Below are 20,206 nucleotides of genomic sequence, written 5' to 3' on the forward strand. Positions count from 1 at the left end.
TCAGGAGGTTTTGTGTTGTTTTTCTTCCAGATACAACTGATGGCAGCGAGGAATTCTGGGGGGTGAAACTGGGCTTTTAAAATGCTCTGGCGCGCCACCTTGGTCATGGAGTCAGAGGAGAGCGGCTGTGCGAGGGTGAGGAGTGGTTTTTACACGATCTGACAGTCTGTTTCTCAGCATGGTGCATTAAGTCGTTAAATATTTAGCCGCGCTACCTTGGAACAGCCAAAATGGATGTTTAGAGTCCTCTGTGGATTTCTGACCTCCTCTGGCCTGCTTCCTAGTTACCCAGCATTCCCTACTAATAAACAAGCCGAGCTCCATCAGAGCATCTGCTGCGTTCACTGGGATTAATTAACTCAACAGAAACATACAACATGAGGACCATGAAAAAGTAATACATAAAAAGTCACAAGTTAACGCTTAAGAGAGTGTGGAGAGGAAATGGAGTTCCCTCTGAGATGAAAGAAGAAATCAGGTGCTTTACACTTAAGTTTATAGGAGAAGAAGACAGGCTCTGAGTCTCTCCTCTGATTGGCTGACTGTTTTCCCAGTGATGGAATAAAAATATAACAGATATCAGGTAAACACTCAGAGAAACCAAATCCTGCAAGGTTGGATGCTGAGAGCGGTGGCTGCTTTGTTGTGACATCACAAAGTTACAGAAGTCCTGACGGCTCATTCAAAGGCTTCAGTTTCTGAATACAGGCTGTGTGCATTTCTCTGTGGAGTGAGCGCTTTGATACTTTCACAGTATTAATAAAGAACCTGCACCTGCTACATAATCAAAAAAGACACGGACATCGACCTTTATACAATATGGGACCTTTAAATGAAATTAACTGGGCCAATATGCCCCAGTTGGAAAAAATACAATCTAAAAATACTGCTGCCTTATCCGCATAAATCACATGCTGGTGCAGTGACAAAGAAGAGAGTCATATCTGAGCTATAACAAATGATTTTATACTTGTCCCACAGATAAATGAAAACAAAAATGTAATTTGTCTCCCAACCAGCAGGAAGTGAGTGAAATCTGGACTCAAAGTCAGTCAATGTCAAAACTTATTTGGTGGAATTTGTTTTCTCCACATGGTGCTTCATTTTCAACAAACACTGACACAGCATGTATTGCTGCTATAAAAACAAAAAACAAAAAAAACTGATATGAATGCTGACTGTCTGTGGAATCAGACACCAGCCTCTTCTGTTAGTAACAACACGCTGTGTGTTCATGTTTCTGCTGCATACCAGACTCAGACGTGCTGTTTGTTCATGTGTGGGAGTGTGTTATGACTCTTCGTGTCTCCTAACATCTGTGCAATCCTCACACGCTTAGATCTAATATCACACTACTGAAATATGTAGGAGTGAGTCTTAAACCATCCTCTCATCTAGACGGACACAAACATGAGCCGTGCTGAAATTAGACAAAGGAGTTTAAAGGAAACTTTAAATTACATTTTACACATCATTTTGGCAGCACTTTGACCTGCGCTGTGGTGCTTTTGAGGACACACAAGAGTTGCTTAATCTCCCTGACAGCACTACGAGGAAGTCACTTTAGTTTTTCATATTAAAGAGCTGCATCCTTTGAAGGCCGTGGTGTGTGAAGGTGTGGCCCTCAGAGTCCAGGATGAACTCACACCTCCTTCCTAGCTGAGACAGTCTGAAACTGTGCATTGAAGTGCTCCTCTTCAAGCCATAAAAAGGAAAAATGATTGGTCATAGAAAAAGACTGATGCAAGCAGAGACATGTCGTCCCATCTGTGCCTTTCTCATGCTTTGAAAATGTTGCAAAATGGCATAAAGTAATGGCACTTCTATGCATTTTAGAAGGAGGAAGAGGTTGTGAAGCTGGTTGCGCAGATTTAGCTGCAGATTTTGCAGAGTTAGCTTGAAGTAAGCTACTGTCACTTCCACTGTTAGGCAGCATTAAGGCTGATATTAGCCCTATCATTAATTACAAGTGAAGCAGCAGGAGAGCCAGCGCAGAACACAAAAATAAATAAATGAATAAATGAATTTAGAAAATAAAAAATGTGCCATCATCCAGAAAGGTACTCATTCCTAGCAGATCATAGATGAAATTACATGGCATGACAAGAGAGCTTAACATTTAAAGGAAACATGGCAAGAAATGACTTAACACTATCATGTAAAATGACACGAGAACGCGTCGTTGCCATGACAAGATATGAGAAAACATATTCATCATCAACACAAAACTCTCGTTGTGATTGTCATGATGAGAAATTTAAAAAAAAAAACTGCCACAATGATGTAAAATCTCTTCTGAGTATTATAAACAGCTGTGCAGAGATTTGGCAGCTGATAAGTGTTCGAACTAGTAGATATACTCATGGAGGGATCACTGAAGGGGCACAGGCCCAGGGGCCCAAGCGATCAGAGGGGCCTGTGACTTAGTTGGAGAGTAAGTCAAAAGACCACAAAGACCCTCAAGATGACTGCTTACACTGTGTGTGTCTCTGTGTCAATGCAAGGAGCTGGGTGGTCTTCTACTGATCTGTGCACACCGGCTCATTGTCTCATAATCCATCCATAGACATGCTCCTCAAACTGGCCTTTCTGATTCATATTTCTTTATGAACTAACGCAGACCCTCTGCAGCTGTTAAAATCAGGGTTGTTTTGGTCTAAAGTTAAACAGCCACTAGACTTTCTCTGTGTTTGTGCCCGAGTGCAGGCGCTTTCTTTCTCTCTTCATCACAGCTTTACACCATGTTTGAAGTCAAGCAGGTGAGCTAAGATCATCGTGTCTGGACTGTTGCTCCAAGCCTCCCAGAATCTCCCAAATACTAACAAATAAATGCAATTAAATAAACGAGATTAAAAGGTTGGAATGAAAACTGGTCTCAGCAGCAGGAGAGGGTTTCTACCGTGACGTGTTAGTGGCGTGTGAGTCTGCAGAGGAGCGGCAGTCAGACTGACGTTTCATGTGTGTGTTCACACGGAAGCCGTGGGGTACAAACACACACACACATGCACGCACACACACACAGCCTTGTTGCATGTCACAGATCATGCATTCAGAGCTGCAGTACATGTGTGGGCTCGCAGCTCCTCCAGCAGCATTATTTATGGCAGCGAGTGGGAGGAATCATACGTTCCGACACTTTTCTGTTTTTCATTGACAGAAAAAAAAAAAGAAAAAAGAAAAAAAAAGGTTAAAAGCTTTTATCTAATTCATGTTATGTCGTGTCAAACAATCACAGCAACATCATTAACATTACAGAAATGGCTCTTATGATAAGTACAATATCCTCAGTGCATTGATGGGGAAATCTCCCCAGGCGCCGCGTCTCCACATCACAGTGTGCTAATGTGGATTGAACTCATGGCTGCGTCTTTTGTTTTTCTATCAAGAATCACAAAATGGCAAAGATTAGCCCGGGGCAATATGGGATTAAGAGGCTCATATTAATATACATACATCCATTACTGCACGGGGATTAAAGAGAAGAGGAAAATCCAGACAGAGAGAGAGGAGAGGAAGGACGAGAGTCCACCGAGGAAGAGGAGAGGAGGGGAGAAACTAGAGGAACGGAAAGCAGAGGTGATGAAGAGAAAAGAGGATGGAGAGAAGAGGGGAGAGAAAACGAACGAAGAGAGGAAACAGGGAAAAGAGGCAAAAACAAGGAGGATGAGAAGAATGTAGGAGGAAAAGGAAGAGAAGAAAAGGAAGAGAGGAAAGGAGGAAATAAGTAAAGAGGAGACAAGAAAAAACAAGAAGAACAGGAAAGGAAAAGGAAGAGCAGGAAAGATGGGAGGAGGAATTTAGGAAAGATAGGGAAGAGATGAGGAAACAAGTGAGGTGAGGATAAGGAAAGGAGGGAATGGCAGAAAGGCAGATTAAAAAAGAAAAGGATAAAAGGAAGAGAAAGGGGAAACAAGGAGAGGAGAAAAATGGAAAGGAGAAAAGAGCACAAGAAATAGGAGAATAAAGAGGGAAAGAAGAGGGGAGAGGAAAGAGGAATGATGGAGGGAAGGAGAAAAAATACTGCAGATTTAAGGGGACAAAAAGAGATGGTGATGAGTGAACAAAAAAAGAAAGACAAGAGATGGGGGAAATGGAGATGGAAGAGAGATGGGGAAGAGTGATATCAGGAAATCAGAGAGGAGGTGGAGGGAGGGAGGGAAAAGAGGAGAGGAAACTGTCACTGCAATGATTTAGCAGAAACAGAGAAAGAGGAGAAAATATGCAGAGAGAGAGAGAGAGAGAGAGAGAGAGAGAGAGAGCATGACTCAGCCCGAAAAGTTCAACACCCCAAAAACTGAAAAATCGTGTAAAATAACCTCCAGCTTCTCATGCAGGTTGACGACTTCCAAACCTTCTGTCTGTACAAACTGTGATACTACGGCCTCTGATGCGTTATCAGGACCACAATGCACTGCAGGAAGTCGCTGTCAGAACAAGAAACAAAGGAAGGCGGACTGGTTGGTCAGAGGTTCATCCTGCAGCAAGATAATGAGCCACAACACTAGACGAACAGAACCAGACGGCGGCTTCACATGATGAAGACCAGCCACGTCCAGGTGGAAGCAAAGAAACCTGCAAGTGCAACAGATACGTGGGAACTTCTGCAACAATGCTTTACTTTCCCAGAGACATTCAACTGTGTACATTTAGATAACAACTGGAAAGATCCTGGAAATATTCTGCTGCGGGGGTTGTCCAGTAAATATCAGTTTCTACAGCAGGACAATGATCCTCAAAAATCCACTTCAAGAGAAGTTTCAAGAGCCGAAACTGTTGGAGCGGCCCCCACAGTCCCACCCATGACCTGAACATCACTGACAATCTGTGGGTAGATGTTGAACCTGCTGTGCGAGCAGGACAAACTAAAATATCTCCGAACCTGAAGTGATCTGCAGGAGGAGGCTGAACAGAAGAGAAAGACTCTGTGGAATCTGTGATATCTGCCGAAGTTTTAAGGGTTTTAACTTCTCATTTTAATGATTCACAACGCAACAACACCACAGAGCTGAAGGAGCCACTCACAGCTGATCAAAACAAGAAAAAGGTGACAGCTTCGGTGACAGATTAATACACTAGTAACTCTGCTACACAGGCTCTGGTTGAACGTTTCTGCTAAATCTTTCTCTCAAATGAGCAGTTAATGCGCTCAAATGACAAATCATCGTCTCAAATTACACATTTGTGCGCTCAGTTTACTTTTTCAGTTCCTCAATTAGTCACTTGGACCCTCGAGTTTTTAATTGTTCCCTAGAATTAACAGTTTATACCCCTTGAATTAAATCATTCTCTCATACAGACATGCTGTGAAGGAGGAGGCTCGACACAGTCTTGAGTGTTGGTGAGCAGGAGCACGACTCCCCCTACAGGCCGACCTCTGCTACTACAGTTCACATACAGAAACTCTGTCTAATCAAGTCAATTATGTTCAAACAAAAACCTTTAGACAGAGCCAGGCTACCAGTTCCCCCCTGCTTCCAGTCTTTATGCTAAGCTAAGCTAACCACATCCTCATCTTTCTTAATTAAATTAAAATAATAATCAGCTGAATTATCAGCAGTGTGGGCTGATTAATTATGACAGTGTTCTCATCATGTCACCGCCTTTTCCACATAAAGAGCTCAGAGCCAAACGTGCACTGAGGCGTTAAGAAACCTCCAGTAATTACACCTGGACCAGACGCAGGGACAAAAGCTGCTCGGGTGTTTTAAGAAGCGACGTCTGCGCTGCGAGCTGTCAGGACTTTCTGCTCCGCAGGTGATCCTAATGAGATAAATGGTTTTTCAGCTTCACCAGCACACCTCCACCTCCACTCCTAATTACAGTCCACACTGCATCCTGACAGTCTCATGTGTGTGTGCGACAAACACCAACACAGGCCTCGACTCCACCGACACACACCGCGAGAAAAAGACAGAAGCGTCAGGTTTCCACCTCCGTCTCCGAGCTCCAGCACTTTGGAGTTTAAATGTAACTGCGCAACTTGTGAAGAAACTGTGATGGGACCAGCTGACTGCTGGAGAAGCTCAAGCTAAACTGCAAAAACGTGTAAAAATGAAATCAGGTTTATGTATTTGATCGCTTCATAAATGCAGGTGAAATCATTTGTCTCACTGTGGTCAGAGCTGAACAGGAACCAGGTCTGAACTGCAGGTCTGTGGTGACCTCTAGTGGCAGGACTGAGGCTCTGCTCTGTATCCGGAGTGTTTTCAACTCATGTAGCTTCAATAAAAGAAGTTCCTCCCATTTTGTGTTTTCTTGGTGATTATGTACTCAAATATTAAACCTTGACAAAATGTAGTTTGAATAGTTGTGTGTTTGTGTTTGTTATTGCTGCTAAAACTGAGTAGATGTTCCCCAAAGCCTGATAACTACTTATTTTTATGATTTTTCAAAAACAGGAAGATGTGTGATTGTTTTTTTTTCTCTCTTGGTGACCTGCAGACTCCGTCCAAATTAAGTGAGCCTCCTTCAAAATAAAGAAAAGTCTCTGCAGCAAACTAAAACTCCACCAGGTCAAAAACACTCACCTGCTTTGGACTTGAAAAAGCTCTGAAATCAGCAGCTGTGGTCAGTCTGGATTCCAGAGGTGTCCAGTTTTTACTGCTGAAAAAAAGCATCAAAACACTTTATATCCACTCACCCTCTGTCCATCTGGAATATAATGTTCAAAACACTCACTTCACAATCATCACTGGGCCCTACGGACTTCATTAATACACCTGTGTTGGTGTGGCCATGTTGGACAGCCCACCTCCTGCTCTCTTATTGGTCAGAGGACCTGCTTTCACCTGGTTTGGTAATTTGCTGTCCATACCGACTACCCAGTCTGGAGGATTTGGGTTTCCACTCTGCATGTGGACTCACATGTGGATCCAGATGTGGATCCAGATGTGTGCTCATGGTGTTGGTCTGTATGAGTCGCCTGAAGAGACAGACACAAATAAAAGCCCATAGACACCGACTGTCCACGCACACAGGTGTCTGCAGTGATTTTGGTTAGTTAACCTCTGTCTTTATCATTCTTTATGGATTTTGGTGACCTCAGCAAACTCCCAGCATGCCTCTGGCCAGCACCAAACCGACCTCTGAGGATGTGCAGAGACTTTCACGTTTTATTTTCCAGGTTTCTTCTTCTCCCTCGTGATCTTCACATTGATTTTTGTGCCGTAACAGAAGAAGAAACAGCTTCCAGTTCTCGTCCTATGAAACACAATAGTCTCCATCAGGAAGTATTTCTGTCCTGGACCTTAATGACCCGACCACATTAAAACCATTTGGCCCAACTGGTGGTTTCTGAAGCGGAACGATGTACAGGTGCAAACAGAGTAAGCTCGATGAAAGACTCCCACACCTGCTGCTCTTTAAACTGCTCCATTTCAAATCTGATTGCAAATAAAGAGAAAACAAAAGAACCGTTTTGCTCTTTACTGATGAAGCCACTTCACCTGTAATGGACCTGGACTCTGTTCCTGTCTCTTTTTCACGTTCCTCCAACATCTGTGCACGTTGGCCACTGCAGAAACACATCAAACCTCCAACACCCCCCCACACACACACACACACACTACACTTGTGAGGACGCCCATGGACAGAACACAATATATTATGAAGGTCCTGAACTTATATATTAAATTAGTCTGGTTATAATTCTGTATTATTGTTATGGTCAACAAATCCCATGAAAACTCACATCTTATTCCTCATGGAGCTCCACTGCTGCCCCAAATACTCGCTAGAGCACCAAATGTGGATTCATCCGCCACTGAAAATAGTCCCCAATAAATGCACTATTTCCTCTTGTTTGTTTGCTGAAACCTGTCAGTTTTAACAATAAAACATTGTATTTGTGAGGGTTTTTAAAGATTTGCATCTTCAGTAGGAACCAAGGTGTTTGAAGCTGTGAGACACAGACAGAGGAGGGAGGCAGGAAGTTCTGAGAGACGGACGAACACTTTGTTGGTTTTGGTCTTTTCAGGGGATTTGTTGATGAGAAAAATACAGAATGTCACCAGTCCTGTTCTGTAGAGACAAAGACTGCCTGGTTCCTGAGCAATAACAGCTCAAATCAAGTTATTTTCCAGCCCCTTTTTTAAATTTTATTCATTTCAAAATACTGTCCACAGTAGGAAATGTTTTTTTTTTTTTTTTTTAATTATACCTCACTCACTTCTCACACTCTTGCTTCTTTCGTTTCTCTATTTCAAATTCAGAAAGAAAAAAAAGGGAATTTAAGTAAAATTGTGTTTAAATTCACATTAACAAACATCTATTTATGTTCACAGATACAAAAGTATGTTTTAGATTGAACTCGCACACTCACATTCACTCACATACAGACTCCTTATGAACCCAGTAAATAAAGCAATTCAGCATCTGGGCTTTATCACAAAACAGGTTTAATTTAATATCTCTTTATTTTTTAAAATAATTAAACATTTGTATTTCTCCAACCCTTTTTTATCTTTTTTTCAGTTTTTAAATCATATTATTTCTGGGCCATTCTAAAGCACACATTAATTCTGCCAGGGAGGAGGGGGGAGGTTCACTGTCAAACTCCCAACAGGGCAAAGTGGTCTGCGCCTTGCTTTCCATCCATCCATCCCTCCCTCCCCCCCTCCCCCCTCTGACCCCCCCTCCCCCTGCCTACCTGCCCACACCCTCACCCCTAAACCCCTCCCCACCCTCCCCCAACTAAAAAAAATATATCCAATGGTCAAAAGAAACTTCAGCAAAATATCCAAAATGAGATAAAAACCAAGAGAAGAGGGAGGAGTGAGAGACAGAAAAGAAAAAAAAAAAAAACAGACTAAAAGGGGGGAAACACTATCATAAATACCAGGAAGTCTTCTTCCATAATACCTCTTTATATACTGGATACTCCTCTCCACAGTTTCCTAAGCAAAAAACATAGGCTAAATTACTACAAGATACAAGATTATCAGTGTACTGCATTCAATAACAATGTACAGGGTTGTCTTTTTTTGTCACTGTTGTTGTAATACTGTGAAGTCAACGCGGCGCCCCCCCCAGGTGAGGTGGGGTGAGGTGGGGGCACTCGTCTTTTTCACAACATGAGGAAGATTTTTGGCGCTCCTCTGAAGACTTTTTTTTTGTTTTATTTTGAAGTCCCCGTTATGGCCGGAGGGTACCAGTGCCAGACTGATACCAGGGAGACCTGGTATGGTTGGTTGGTAGATAAAGAGGGAGGGGAGGGGTCAGAGAGCGAGAGAGAGAGAGAGAGCGAGAGAGAGAGAAAGAAAAAACAGATGGAGGGAAGGAGAGAAATAATAAAGGGATGAAAAGTAGTCCGTTTCTTTAAGGAGGAGGGAGGAGGTGGAGGTGAAGCGAGTGCGTTTACATGTCAACAATTCTGCATTTCCGAATAATTCATCGTCTACATGCATCGCCGCATCACGCCTGCGAGGGCAGAGACCAGAGGAAGGAGCACTGGTCACAAAAAGGTAAAAATAAATAACGGCAAACAGGATTTGAGATAAGCAGGATGTGAGCTCACTGGAGCAACGGCACAACAGGACACAACAACTCTTCCAAGATGGAAAGTATCCCAGGTGATGCAGCTCAGAGCCGCCTGTTCAAACGGCCCGCTGAATTAATCATTGGTGCATCTTGTTTTAATAAAAAAAAAAAATCAAGCAGTTTTTTGTCCGAAGCCAAATATATGTACATGAACGGATAAAGAAGAGAGTTCAGAAATATAAAAAACATTTTGAAGTTTAGTTCTGTAAACAAACAAACAAAAAAAGTTCTGTTAGTGTTAAAAAAAAAAGAGCAAATATTAATGGATTTCATTCCAGCTGTTATTTGGGATAATGATGTTCTGAGAGTTGGAACTACATTTACCGCCATGCTTGGATGAAGCGAAAGGGATGTACAACGTAGCCTTGGAGTCAGTCCTTTTGTTTTTACCCTATTTTTGTTTCACATTTCCCTCTGCAGGTCCTGTTTGAACAGTAACAATTAATGTACAGACACAATCTCCTGGATTTACTTTTAAACTGGAGAAAACATTGAAACAGGATGATTTCCTGGCAGAATCTTATGTTAGAACAGTGTTTTCTTTCTATGGTTTGTAGGCAGATTAACAGACTTTATGGATGTTTGTCTAGAGTTTCCTCTAACATTGTTTTTCTGAATCATTTTCAGAGGCCTGGAAGTGGTTTCCACTCGAGAGAAGCGAAGATTAGATGAAAGTCCAAAAAAGTGAACTACATTTCTAACCGATTTTCCAGCTGTTCAATCATCTTGCGTCAGATTTAATTGTGATAGAATTAATTATGTAATTTGAGGGAGGAGTTACTCAGCTGAGAGGAAGAAAAGTTCACTGAGCAGATGCACAAATTACAAATGTGAGGAAATAATTAATCAATAATTTTGCCTCCTCCTACCAACTGGACTCCACGAACTGCAGTAAGAACACACATGTAAACGCACTCAGAAAGATGGTTTTAAAATGTGTGTTTGTGTACCGAGAAAGTCCCTGTTGTTGTTTTTAAATGTGTTTTTGTTCAGTTTTTTTTTTCCCTGTTTAAAACAGGAAGGAGGGCCAGAGAGGAGGGGGGTGGGGGGGTGGTCCTTTAAGAACCTTTGGGCGGAGGGCAGGGGAGAGGGGCAGAAATGACAGATGCACCATCAGAGAGGAAGGAGGGAGGGAACAGAAAAATGGAGGCAACAGGAGGAAAAGCAAAGAGGAGAACCAGGAAAATAAAAGTTACATACAGGACTGTACTGAAGACGGAGGAGAATGGGATGAAGAGTTAAAATCAATCTATCTTCTCTTTTTTTTTTGTTGTTTTCTGTTTTCCAAGAGTTCATTTCATGTCCTACAGTCCAAAGTTTTTTTTTGTTGATGTTTAAATCCCCCTCCCACACAAGTCATTTTCTCATTTTCTATTTTTTTCTTTCTTTTTTTTATTATTATTGTCTTGTTTTTCCGTTTGCAATAATATCAGTTTAAGGGAAAAAAAAGAAAAAATAATTATTTACAGTGCTGTTGAAATAATGAAAACAGACGTGATGAATCTACTGTAAAGTAAGTCGCATAAACACAGGAGAAAAAAAAAAACATAAGAAAAAAAAACAACAAAAAAAAAAAAAACAATTAAGAAACCAGCGGGCGCTCCGTGTCGATCCAGAGACGATGGCCTTTATCAGGGATTTTCGGAGCTCTGGGCAAACATGGCTGATGTGGAGGGGGGGGCGGGGGCGGGATTTGGGGTCAGGATGGAGGGGGAAGGGGAGTCAGAGTAGGAGAGGAGGAGGAGGAGGAGGAGGAGGGGATGAGGGAGATGGGCAGGGGCAGAGGGGAGCGCGGCGCTGTCTTCGTTAAGTTGGGATGATCCCGTCGCTCCTAAGGCCCCGCTTCAGCTCCAAGTCCTCCAGCTTCTTCCACAGCTCCTCCCGCTCCTTCTCCTTCTTCTTCTCACTGCAACACACAAACAACACGAGGATGAGGATAATGATGATGATGATGATGAGGTTTTATTGACTGCTTCAGACTGAATGTAGGTGTCGTCTTCCTACAGAGCTACAGGACCTAATGGCACAAGGCGACAGCTGTACAAACTGCTGATGGGAACATTGTTAGTTTTATAAATTAAATGAATGATCACTTTGACCTGAGCCTAAAGAAAAGTTGCAGGATCACCACCTGGGATCCATTCAACTTCATGGAAATCCATCCAATATGCGTTTAGGGGTCGACCAACTCTGTGCCGTAAACAGTTAAAGAGCGATGAGAAGCTCAGATCTCATTTCATCTTACAGAAGCAAGAATGATGAGAGTCGGTTCCACACAACAAGATTTGCAGATTCTAAACTGATAAAGAAAAAGAAAAGAGCACCAGTGTCTCATCACTGCTCTGTGTCGGCCAGTAACATGATCTGGTAACAGAATCAGGACTGGGTGGGGCGGTGGGGTGATGTGATCCAGAGGTTCTCTTCATTTAATCCACAGACAGTTTCAACTAGTCATGTTGCCATTAATCCTGATACTAGTACAGTGTGATGACAGTAGCAGAGAGTGTGTGTTTTCTGTCTGCAGAGATCATAAACAATCACATTATTTGTAAATGCTCGCTCAGTGATGATGATGATGGTGGTGATGGTGGTGATGGTGATGATGATGATGATGAAGATGGGGATGTGGACAGCTTCTTACCGCTGGCGGTCCGACTTGTAAGTTGCTGTGAGTTCATCGAATAAAGTACTGTTCATCTCCATGAAGGCCTTCAGGACGTTGTACACCAGCGCCACGATCGCCCTGGGGGGGGGGGGGGGGGGGGGGGGGGGGCAGAGTGACATCACAATTCACAGCTGATAACACAACTTCTTCTTTTACAGCTTCTGTAAACTCTTATCATTACAAGTCGCTGAGTCTGTGACATGTGGACAAGTATTTGAAATATTACACATTAAAGAAACATTTGATGTTTGATGGGAAAGTTGCAATAAAGATTTATGACGGATTATATATTTTTTAGATTTTAGTTTCATTTCCGTTTCAAGACACGTTTTATTCTGAAGGTGTCAGTGACAGTTTATTACAAAACAGAACTGACGACGTCTGTGACCTTACAACAGCCAGGAAATTAAGTGCAACAATAAACATTTACTGAAAGATTTGAGTTTTTAAAAAAACATTTGAATACATAAAAGATTCCCTCAAATATCTTCAGGTCAGAAACGACTTCAGTAAAGACATTCATCAAATGGAAAATTTGGTCAATATAGATCAGATTAAAGATACCGAAAACTGAAAACTGTAGATGACGATACTTTGTGACTCATCAGGGACAGAACGAATGCTGGAGGCAGTTTTTTTTTTTCTCCACTTTGGCAAGATATCGCTAAATAAACAAGGAAGATTTGGGGAATAGAAGATGATTGGTCTTTTGTCACATTTGTCACATTAAACCTGGAGAATATCCCAGACACACTCATGACTCAGGGTGAATTCATCTTGGCTGCTCGCAATAAATCATCACACACAAGCAGCTTCAGCCAGAACCTCCGACAAGAGACTGAACTGTGATTGTCAAAAGCATCAAGTTAATTTCCCATGTTTTTTCCCCCAAACTTTCCAGACGTGCAGCTCACAGATCACAGCTGATGTATTTAAATGATTGTTTCTATCAATCACCACGTTCATAACCTTTATTACACTGACAGACAAACTGCACAAGTGTTTCTAAGATCAGCTTTAAAGGCCTTGAACAGTTTCTGATTATGAGTGATGGGTCCCCACGTTACCACTTTCTATTCCCCCCTCTCTGTCGCTGCTTAAGTTCGATTCCTGATTCTCATAAATAATAATTACTAAAACTTTAACTCTGGTATGTGTAAGAGAAAGATATTTAAGATTACAAACCCAGATTTCAAGGGGCTCTGACTAATTTTCACCTGCTACTGTTTAATCCCATGAACTACAACGTTCTGTTTTCAGTGCAGTTTACAGTAAACTGGGTCATCATGTGGTGAGGACGGCCTCTGTCGGTAACACCCAGCAGGAAGAGGGGAAAAACCTGAGGAGCTGCTGATAAATGATCAGCCAGAATATAAACGTAACACAATGTCTGGATTTTTTTTTTTTTGAATATCTGTAAAAACGCCATCACGCTGAGCTGCTGCCGAGTTATTTTAAAACCACTCACGGATTCCAGTGCTCTTTGGAAATCCTGTAGAGGCTGGCGAACATGATGGGCAGGATGACGCTGGAGTTCTCCTCAATCAGACTCATGATGTACTCGTTGTTCCAGTAGTACAGGGCTCGCTCTGCAACCTGGGGGAACACCGACACAGAGGAAGTGACGACCAGAAAACCCCAGAATCATTTGTTCTTTGTTCTATCTGTGTTTTAAAGAGTTAAATACATTCTGTAGACGCTTGTTTCATCACCCCCTCAGAGTTAAATCACACTGTTTAAAGACTGGGGCTTTCGCTGACCTGGAAATGTGGGCTGGAGACACATCTGGAGATCTGTTTGAAGAGCGGCTCCTGGATCTTGACGAACTGTGTGGGTTCAATGACGTCCAGGATCTCCTCCAGCTCCCCTAGAAACATCACCTTGGGTGCAGGACGGGAGGAAAATGTTAATACACACAGAGACACACACACACACAGTTTACACACACACGCACACATGAAGAAACGACAGCCTCACCTCTTTTTGACTGCAGGTTTTTGGCCAGAACTTCAGTAAGCCTCTGATGACCTGAGGATGAAGATAAGAGCCATTTATTATTTGTTTACATCAGTGAAGCTGGTGAGTTAAAGGCTGCATGACAAACAGGAGCGAAAACACTGGAAGAAGACATTTCTACTGCAATAAGGATTTGAACACAGTCCCTGTGGTTTGACTGAAAACTCAGTGTTGACTTAATAGCTTTTCCCAAAGCTTTCAAACACAGATGGCTGAGTGTCAGTGGTCACTGGGACGACTGAGCGACTGAAGCGACTGATATCCTCAGAAAAAGTTAATGACAAGATGCTGTTTTTTGTTTTTTTGGGCAAACTGCTGTTTCCATGGTCGTAAAATGAACCTGCACTCTCAAGTGAATGTGATTCAATGGGACGTCAAACAGCAACATTATCAACATTTATGTAAGAGACAGGCAGTGCACTGATACTCACTGGTTCTGTTAATGTTGGGTCTTTCTCTAGGAACTGTACAATGCAATACGCCAACTGCAGGGAGAGAAGAAACCACAGGTTAGAACGGATGTTACTGTGACATGTTTTAGCCCTTTAGCTTAGCTTAAAACAAAATCTTGGGTTTGACGGCATTCTACTGAATTTAAATCCCGTATTCAATCCACTCATCAAGTCTCATTAAGTAGCTTTCACCAAGTTTTATATAAAGAATGAAGCTAATTAATGTTGAGCCCTGTGGCTCCAACCTGAACGTGTGAGCTGAGCAGCAGATGATCTGACAGGTTTGATAACTGATTGATATTAGAGCTTCGGCTAGAAATGTGAAGCTGCTGAAGTGACCTGCAAGTTTTCAACACTGGTCCTTGTTAATTAAAAAAACAAAAAACAAGTTAGTACACAGCAGCTCAGAACGAACAGAGCTGGACTATAAATGGATGATAAACTATAAGTGCTTTGTTAAAAAAAAATTTCATCAATTTTAACTTGCAATGGTTTAAATAGTTTCATTCTTATATACACCATAAAACATCACGGTGACTCCTGCATGCGATTTTACATTTACTGGCCGAACAGAAAGTCAAACGCCACAGCTCCTTATTTCAGGTTTCTTTTATAATTGCGAAATTACACGTTTAATGAGGCATGACACTTTGACACATATATGTACACACACAACTGAATGACTTTAAAAGATTGTGCAGGTTTAAAGTTTTACACCAACTCTGCATTTATAACTGTGGAATCCTACGTAGTCTCAAAAGTGTCAAAAAATTAAATTAAAACATTAAGAAGTTAATGGAATATTTTTTAAATACTAGGATAGTTACCTAGAATAAAGTTTATAAACAAACACACACACAGAACTATTACCTGTGCGTGGAAGAGGGACAGACTCCTGACAGTGTGGAGGGGGATCAACACTTTAACCAGAAACTGTTTATGCTCTGCTTTCAGTGGCAGAGCGAAACCATTGATTATACTGGAGGAGAGAGAGAGAGAGAGAGAGAGAAGAGAAAACAGAGAAAATATAAACATAAATTAAACATGAACACATAAAAGGGTTTCATTGCGACTGTCTGAAAGCAAATGGTAGATCAATGAGCAGCAGACAAAAAGAAAGTCTGTGTGTATGGGCAATGGAGCCTGTAGGAGAAATAAAGAGATGTAAGTGATGTTCTAAACTTGGGGCCTGCAGAGAGCAGACGTGACGCGCCTTTAAAGCTGCAGTCATGCACTGGGTTTGTTTACATTCTGATTCAAGTTTTCATCAGAGCTTCTGCTGGAAGAACAAACTGCAAAAACAAACTGAACCCAATCATTTTTGAGCTAATGAATGAAAGCATCATTTCAACATTTTCTTACACAAATAGTCTTCGTATTGTTTTCTACTTGTGCGAGGATTTTTGTGTAGAGTCTCTCGTGTGTATGAAAAATTATGTTAAATTTATTGGTTGTTTAGTTTCTTCCTTTAACTCCTTGACTGAAAGCTGTGTGTCTTAAGTTTCCTTCTGTTTTTTAGGTTTAGCTCTGTAACTTCACTACGTTATTCACATCGTGGCCCCTTAGGGAGGCCCAGACCCGAAGGTTGAGAAACCACTGTCCTAAACTTGTGTTTGGTTTGACCAGCAGTTGCAAAATGCAGGTATTCCAATATAAAGGTCCCATATTTTACAATTTTATTACATTTGTATGTTTTCTGGTGTTGATCCATAAGAAGATATTTGTGGTTTTAAAAACCAAAAACCATCTCAATGTAGTTTTTACATCTCCTCTCTCAGGCTTCTCTCTAGAGCTCTAGTAACGAAAGGTCGGTGAGCCAATCAGAAGAGAGGAGGCTCTGAGCCTCTCTTCGCTTTGATACTTTCACAGCATTAATATACAAACTTAGACCTGCTTTATAATCAAAAAAGACATGGACATCTACCTTCATACAATATGGGACCTTTACGAAATGAAAAATCCATCAAAAGCGTCAAAGTTTTTGGATGAACTTTTTTAATCGTAACTTTTCATTTTCTATTCATCACTACCTCCTTTACTTCTGCTGGGAATGTAAAACGTTTCACCTCCTGTGTGCGAAGAAATAAGTAAATAAATCTATCATGAACAGAAAAACTGCAGATCTAAAATTGTCACTGGTTAATTTCCATCTGCTGATCAAATAATGTAGATTAATGACCAACTGTTTCAGCTTCATTATGAACCTGTTTATGGAGTTTACGGTCTCTAAAAATAACTTGTGAAACCAGGAATTAGGAAGAGTCAAATCTAAGTCTGGCTTCACTTGATATTTAATACTCAGGAGCACAGACACAGCTCTAAAGGGATTATGCAGATATATTTCAGACATGTTTCATTTATTTTTTAATCAAAAATATAAGCAACAACTACAATAAGTGAGAAAATCGCCCTCGGCTCGTGTGCAAACGACACCATGCAGCTCCTGACACAAAGCTGATAAACTGTCTGTGTAAATCACACCTCTTTTCTTTTTTTTTTTGAAATGGATTAACAACACTGTTGAGTGGAGAGGATTAATTTATTTCTTATCTACGAGTCAAACTCTGCTCCCGACTTAACCTGAACCTCACATCTCCACTCTGTGAAAATCCTGTTGTTATGGAGCCAAATCACTCAGCTCCAGTTTTTAACATTTCTTATCGCTCTCTATCACTCTCAAGTCTCTCTGGGGGAGATCTCTATCTCCATAAGACAGGCTGATGAAATACAAGATAAAAACATCCTCATGTCGTTAGGACTAAACTAAAACATGGAGATACCAGGGTTTGGTTCAGTTCTGCTGTTGCTCTCAGGTCAGTGTGGCTCCTGCTAAAAGCTTCAGCTAACAGAGCAGAATGTAAATGTATGTGTGTGTGTGTGTGTGTGTGTGTCGGAGGCCTGCACATACCTCCCCAGGATCTCCAGCAACTCAGCCACCCCGTTGAAGTGCTCCGTCTCATAAACAAAACTGCAGAGCGGACAGAGAGGGAGGCAGAGACAGGAGGAGACACAAGACAGCAGACGAGAAAAAAGTTCAACAACTGAACAAATGAACAAAGCTGGTGAAAGCAGATGATCTGTAAATGAACATACTGACTGGAAACTATAAACGGTGGGTAAAACAACGAAAAGAAAATCACCAGGAAATTATTCATCAAGGGACACGAGGTCAGGTTGGAATTTGAAGATGGAAACAAGATTTCTCAACCCGATGATGCGTCACATTGACAGTCTTACTGGGTTGAACCTGTAACTTTTCCACGACACTCAAACACGGTGTGAAACTGAATTAAATGTTGTCAGATTAACGTAAAGGCTAGAGACGCACAAAATGAAATAAACGTTTCAAAGAACTCAGCCATAAATGCATCACTTCGTAATGATGAAAACTGTTTAATAAACCACGACCACTGTAACTGAGTTCATTTTAAGTTGATGAGGAGATTATTCTCGTATCAGATCAACTATATATAAAAACTATTTTTTTGTCTTAGTGGTGCAGAAAAGGGAAAGATAAAAATATAATAATAGTATCAGCTCCATTTTGCAAATGATAAATAAGATGTAACTAAAGTCTTGCATGTCAAAGCATATCCATGGAAAGGTCCTGTAAACTGTTTTTAATTTGTCATTTGTCAATTGTCTACATGGACTCTTCATCCAGATCAAACTTGTCGTGTCCCTTCAACAGGTGGGTGAAAAGTGTCACCTGTTTCGACCTCGCCAGCTGTAACATGCTACAAGCAATCATGTCATCTGCACGGTGAAGTGAAGTGTCTTCTGACATTTGAGAAGTACATGTGTACTCACCGTAGAAAAATATTATTGATCTGTTTTCGTATAAAAGCCCTCAGCCCCAGGAATTTGCCGTAGATTCTATGCAAGACTGTCTTCAGGTAGTCTCTCTCCCGAGGATCCTCGCTGTCAAACAACTCCAAGAGCTGTAAATACAGACAGAAGAAATACAGACAGAGATCAGGGACAGGGGAAGGTGAATTTGGTGCAACAGAAAAACACAGACAGTTCAGTACAATCAAAGAAAAACAGAAGAAAGAATATACAGTAACTGCAATCGTTTTGTTTATTAAATGCCAATCATAATTTCCAACAGACCAAGGTGACATCTTCAAATGTCTTGTTTTGTCTGATCAACCGTCCAAAATCCAAAGATATTCACTTTACTGTCATGTGTGACAAAGAAAAGCATCAAATCCTCACATCTGAGAAGCTAGCAACAACAAATATTTAACATTTTCCCTTTAAAAATATAACTAATTGATCGATTATTCTGATTATTATATATTTGAAGATGACCTGTTACCTGCAGACTGACTCAGCGACTCACCTGTAGGACAAACTTCTGGTCTATGTACTTTTTGGCAATGCTGGGCTGGAATTCCTGACTCTCCAAGAACCGGATGAAGAACTCGTATACCAACTGGACAGAGTAGAAGAAGAAGAGAGGGTGGATGGGGAACGGACGGAGGACGGATGACAGAGAGAGTTGTTGACGTTAAAACAACAAAAAACTTCAAATTTCTGCTGAATTTCCTTTGATCAGCTGGATGTTGTACAGTGAGACTGGTCACAGTTTGACACGTGTGTGTTTTATATTCACTTAGTAAAAACTATGATTGACTTTATACACAAACTGGAGCCAGTACTCCTGCTGTACAACAACAAGCTGATCAATAAACAGAAGAAAAATCTTAGACTGACAGGTTCCTCTTAGAAATGAGAGCCTTTAAACGAACCCCGTACACACTGGGACTGGACTGGATTAAAAGGAAAGGTCAAAGTGGTCAAAGGTCACAAAAGGAGCAGAGTAGAGTGAAAACAGCTAGGTAAAGGAAAATGTCAGGATTGAATGTGGGTGATGAGGGAGTTTGACTAGGGGGCGTGTGTGTGTGTGTGTGTGTGTGTGTGTGTGTGTGTGTGTGTGTGTGGGGGGGGGGGGGGGGTAAAAAATATTGTTTATGACTTTGGAAAAATTGTGCGAATGAAACGACAAAAAGAAAAAAAAAGGTTTTACCAGGAAGCTTCTCCTTGAGATTTGCATCTCATTTCTAAAGGAGTCCTGGGCAGCAGGCACACAGAGAAGGAGGAGGGGAGGTGAGAGACCAGAGAGCCTGGCTCTAGACCTGGACCCAAAACTGGACCAAAACAAAACAGAACCCACCCAACTACCGGGAGCCAAATACAACGGCACCAATGGTACTGATGCTTCTTCAAGGCACAGGTATAACATTTTATAAATGATTCTCTTTCTGAGAGAGATGAAAGAAACCAGTACCATTCTGATGCCTAGCTTAGCATTAAGATTGGAAGCGAGAGGGGAAACATCTAGCCTGGCTCCACACACCTCTAGAGCTCATTAATTAACATGCTGTGTCTTGTTTGTTTAACACATACACAAACCGAAATGTCAAAACGGCAACCGGTGGTTTCCGTGGGAGTTACATGGTAGAGTTATTTCTTGATGAACAACAGACACAGTGACTCTGCAGCATCATAGAATTCTGTCGTCGCAATATGG

The 20,206-nt window shown here is 41.5% G+C and overlaps 1 protein-coding gene across 6 annotated transcripts in view; it reads right to left on the minus strand.

Moving 5' to 3' along the window:
• Positions 1 to 8,775: 8,775 nt before the first annotated feature.
• Positions 8,776 to 20,206, minus strand: part of ppp2r5eb (protein phosphatase 2, regulatory subunit B', epsilon isoform b) — a 48,434-nt gene continuing 37,003 nt past the window's right edge. For all 6 annotated transcript variants that reach the window (XM_056394336.1, XM_056394334.1, XM_056394337.1 and 3 more), the window contains 10 exons: positions 19,016 to 19,108; positions 18,481 to 18,611; positions 17,579 to 17,638; positions 15,541 to 15,649; positions 14,650 to 14,703; positions 14,180 to 14,230; positions 13,963 to 14,082; positions 13,671 to 13,798; positions 12,179 to 12,280; positions 8,776 to 11,443 (listed from right to left, as the gene is read on the minus strand). In XM_056394336.1, coding sequence (XP_056250311.1) covers positions 11,344 to 11,443; positions 12,179 to 12,280; positions 13,671 to 13,798; positions 13,963 to 14,082; positions 14,180 to 14,230; positions 14,650 to 14,703; positions 15,541 to 15,649; positions 17,579 to 17,638; positions 18,481 to 18,611; positions 19,016 to 19,108 — 948 coding nt within the window. In that variant the 3' untranslated portion in view covers positions 8,776 to 11,343. The remainder of the gene's footprint in view (positions 11,444 to 12,178; positions 12,281 to 13,670; positions 13,799 to 13,962; positions 14,083 to 14,179; positions 14,231 to 14,649; positions 14,704 to 15,540; positions 15,650 to 17,578; positions 17,639 to 18,480; positions 18,612 to 19,015; positions 19,109 to 20,206) is intronic.

This window comes from Seriola aureovittata, chromosome 13 (genome assembly GCF_021018895.1).
Source record: "Seriola aureovittata isolate HTS-2021-v1 ecotype China chromosome 13, ASM2101889v1, whole genome shotgun sequence".
NCBI lineage: Eukaryota > Metazoa > Chordata > Actinopteri > Carangiformes > Carangidae > Seriola > Seriola aureovittata.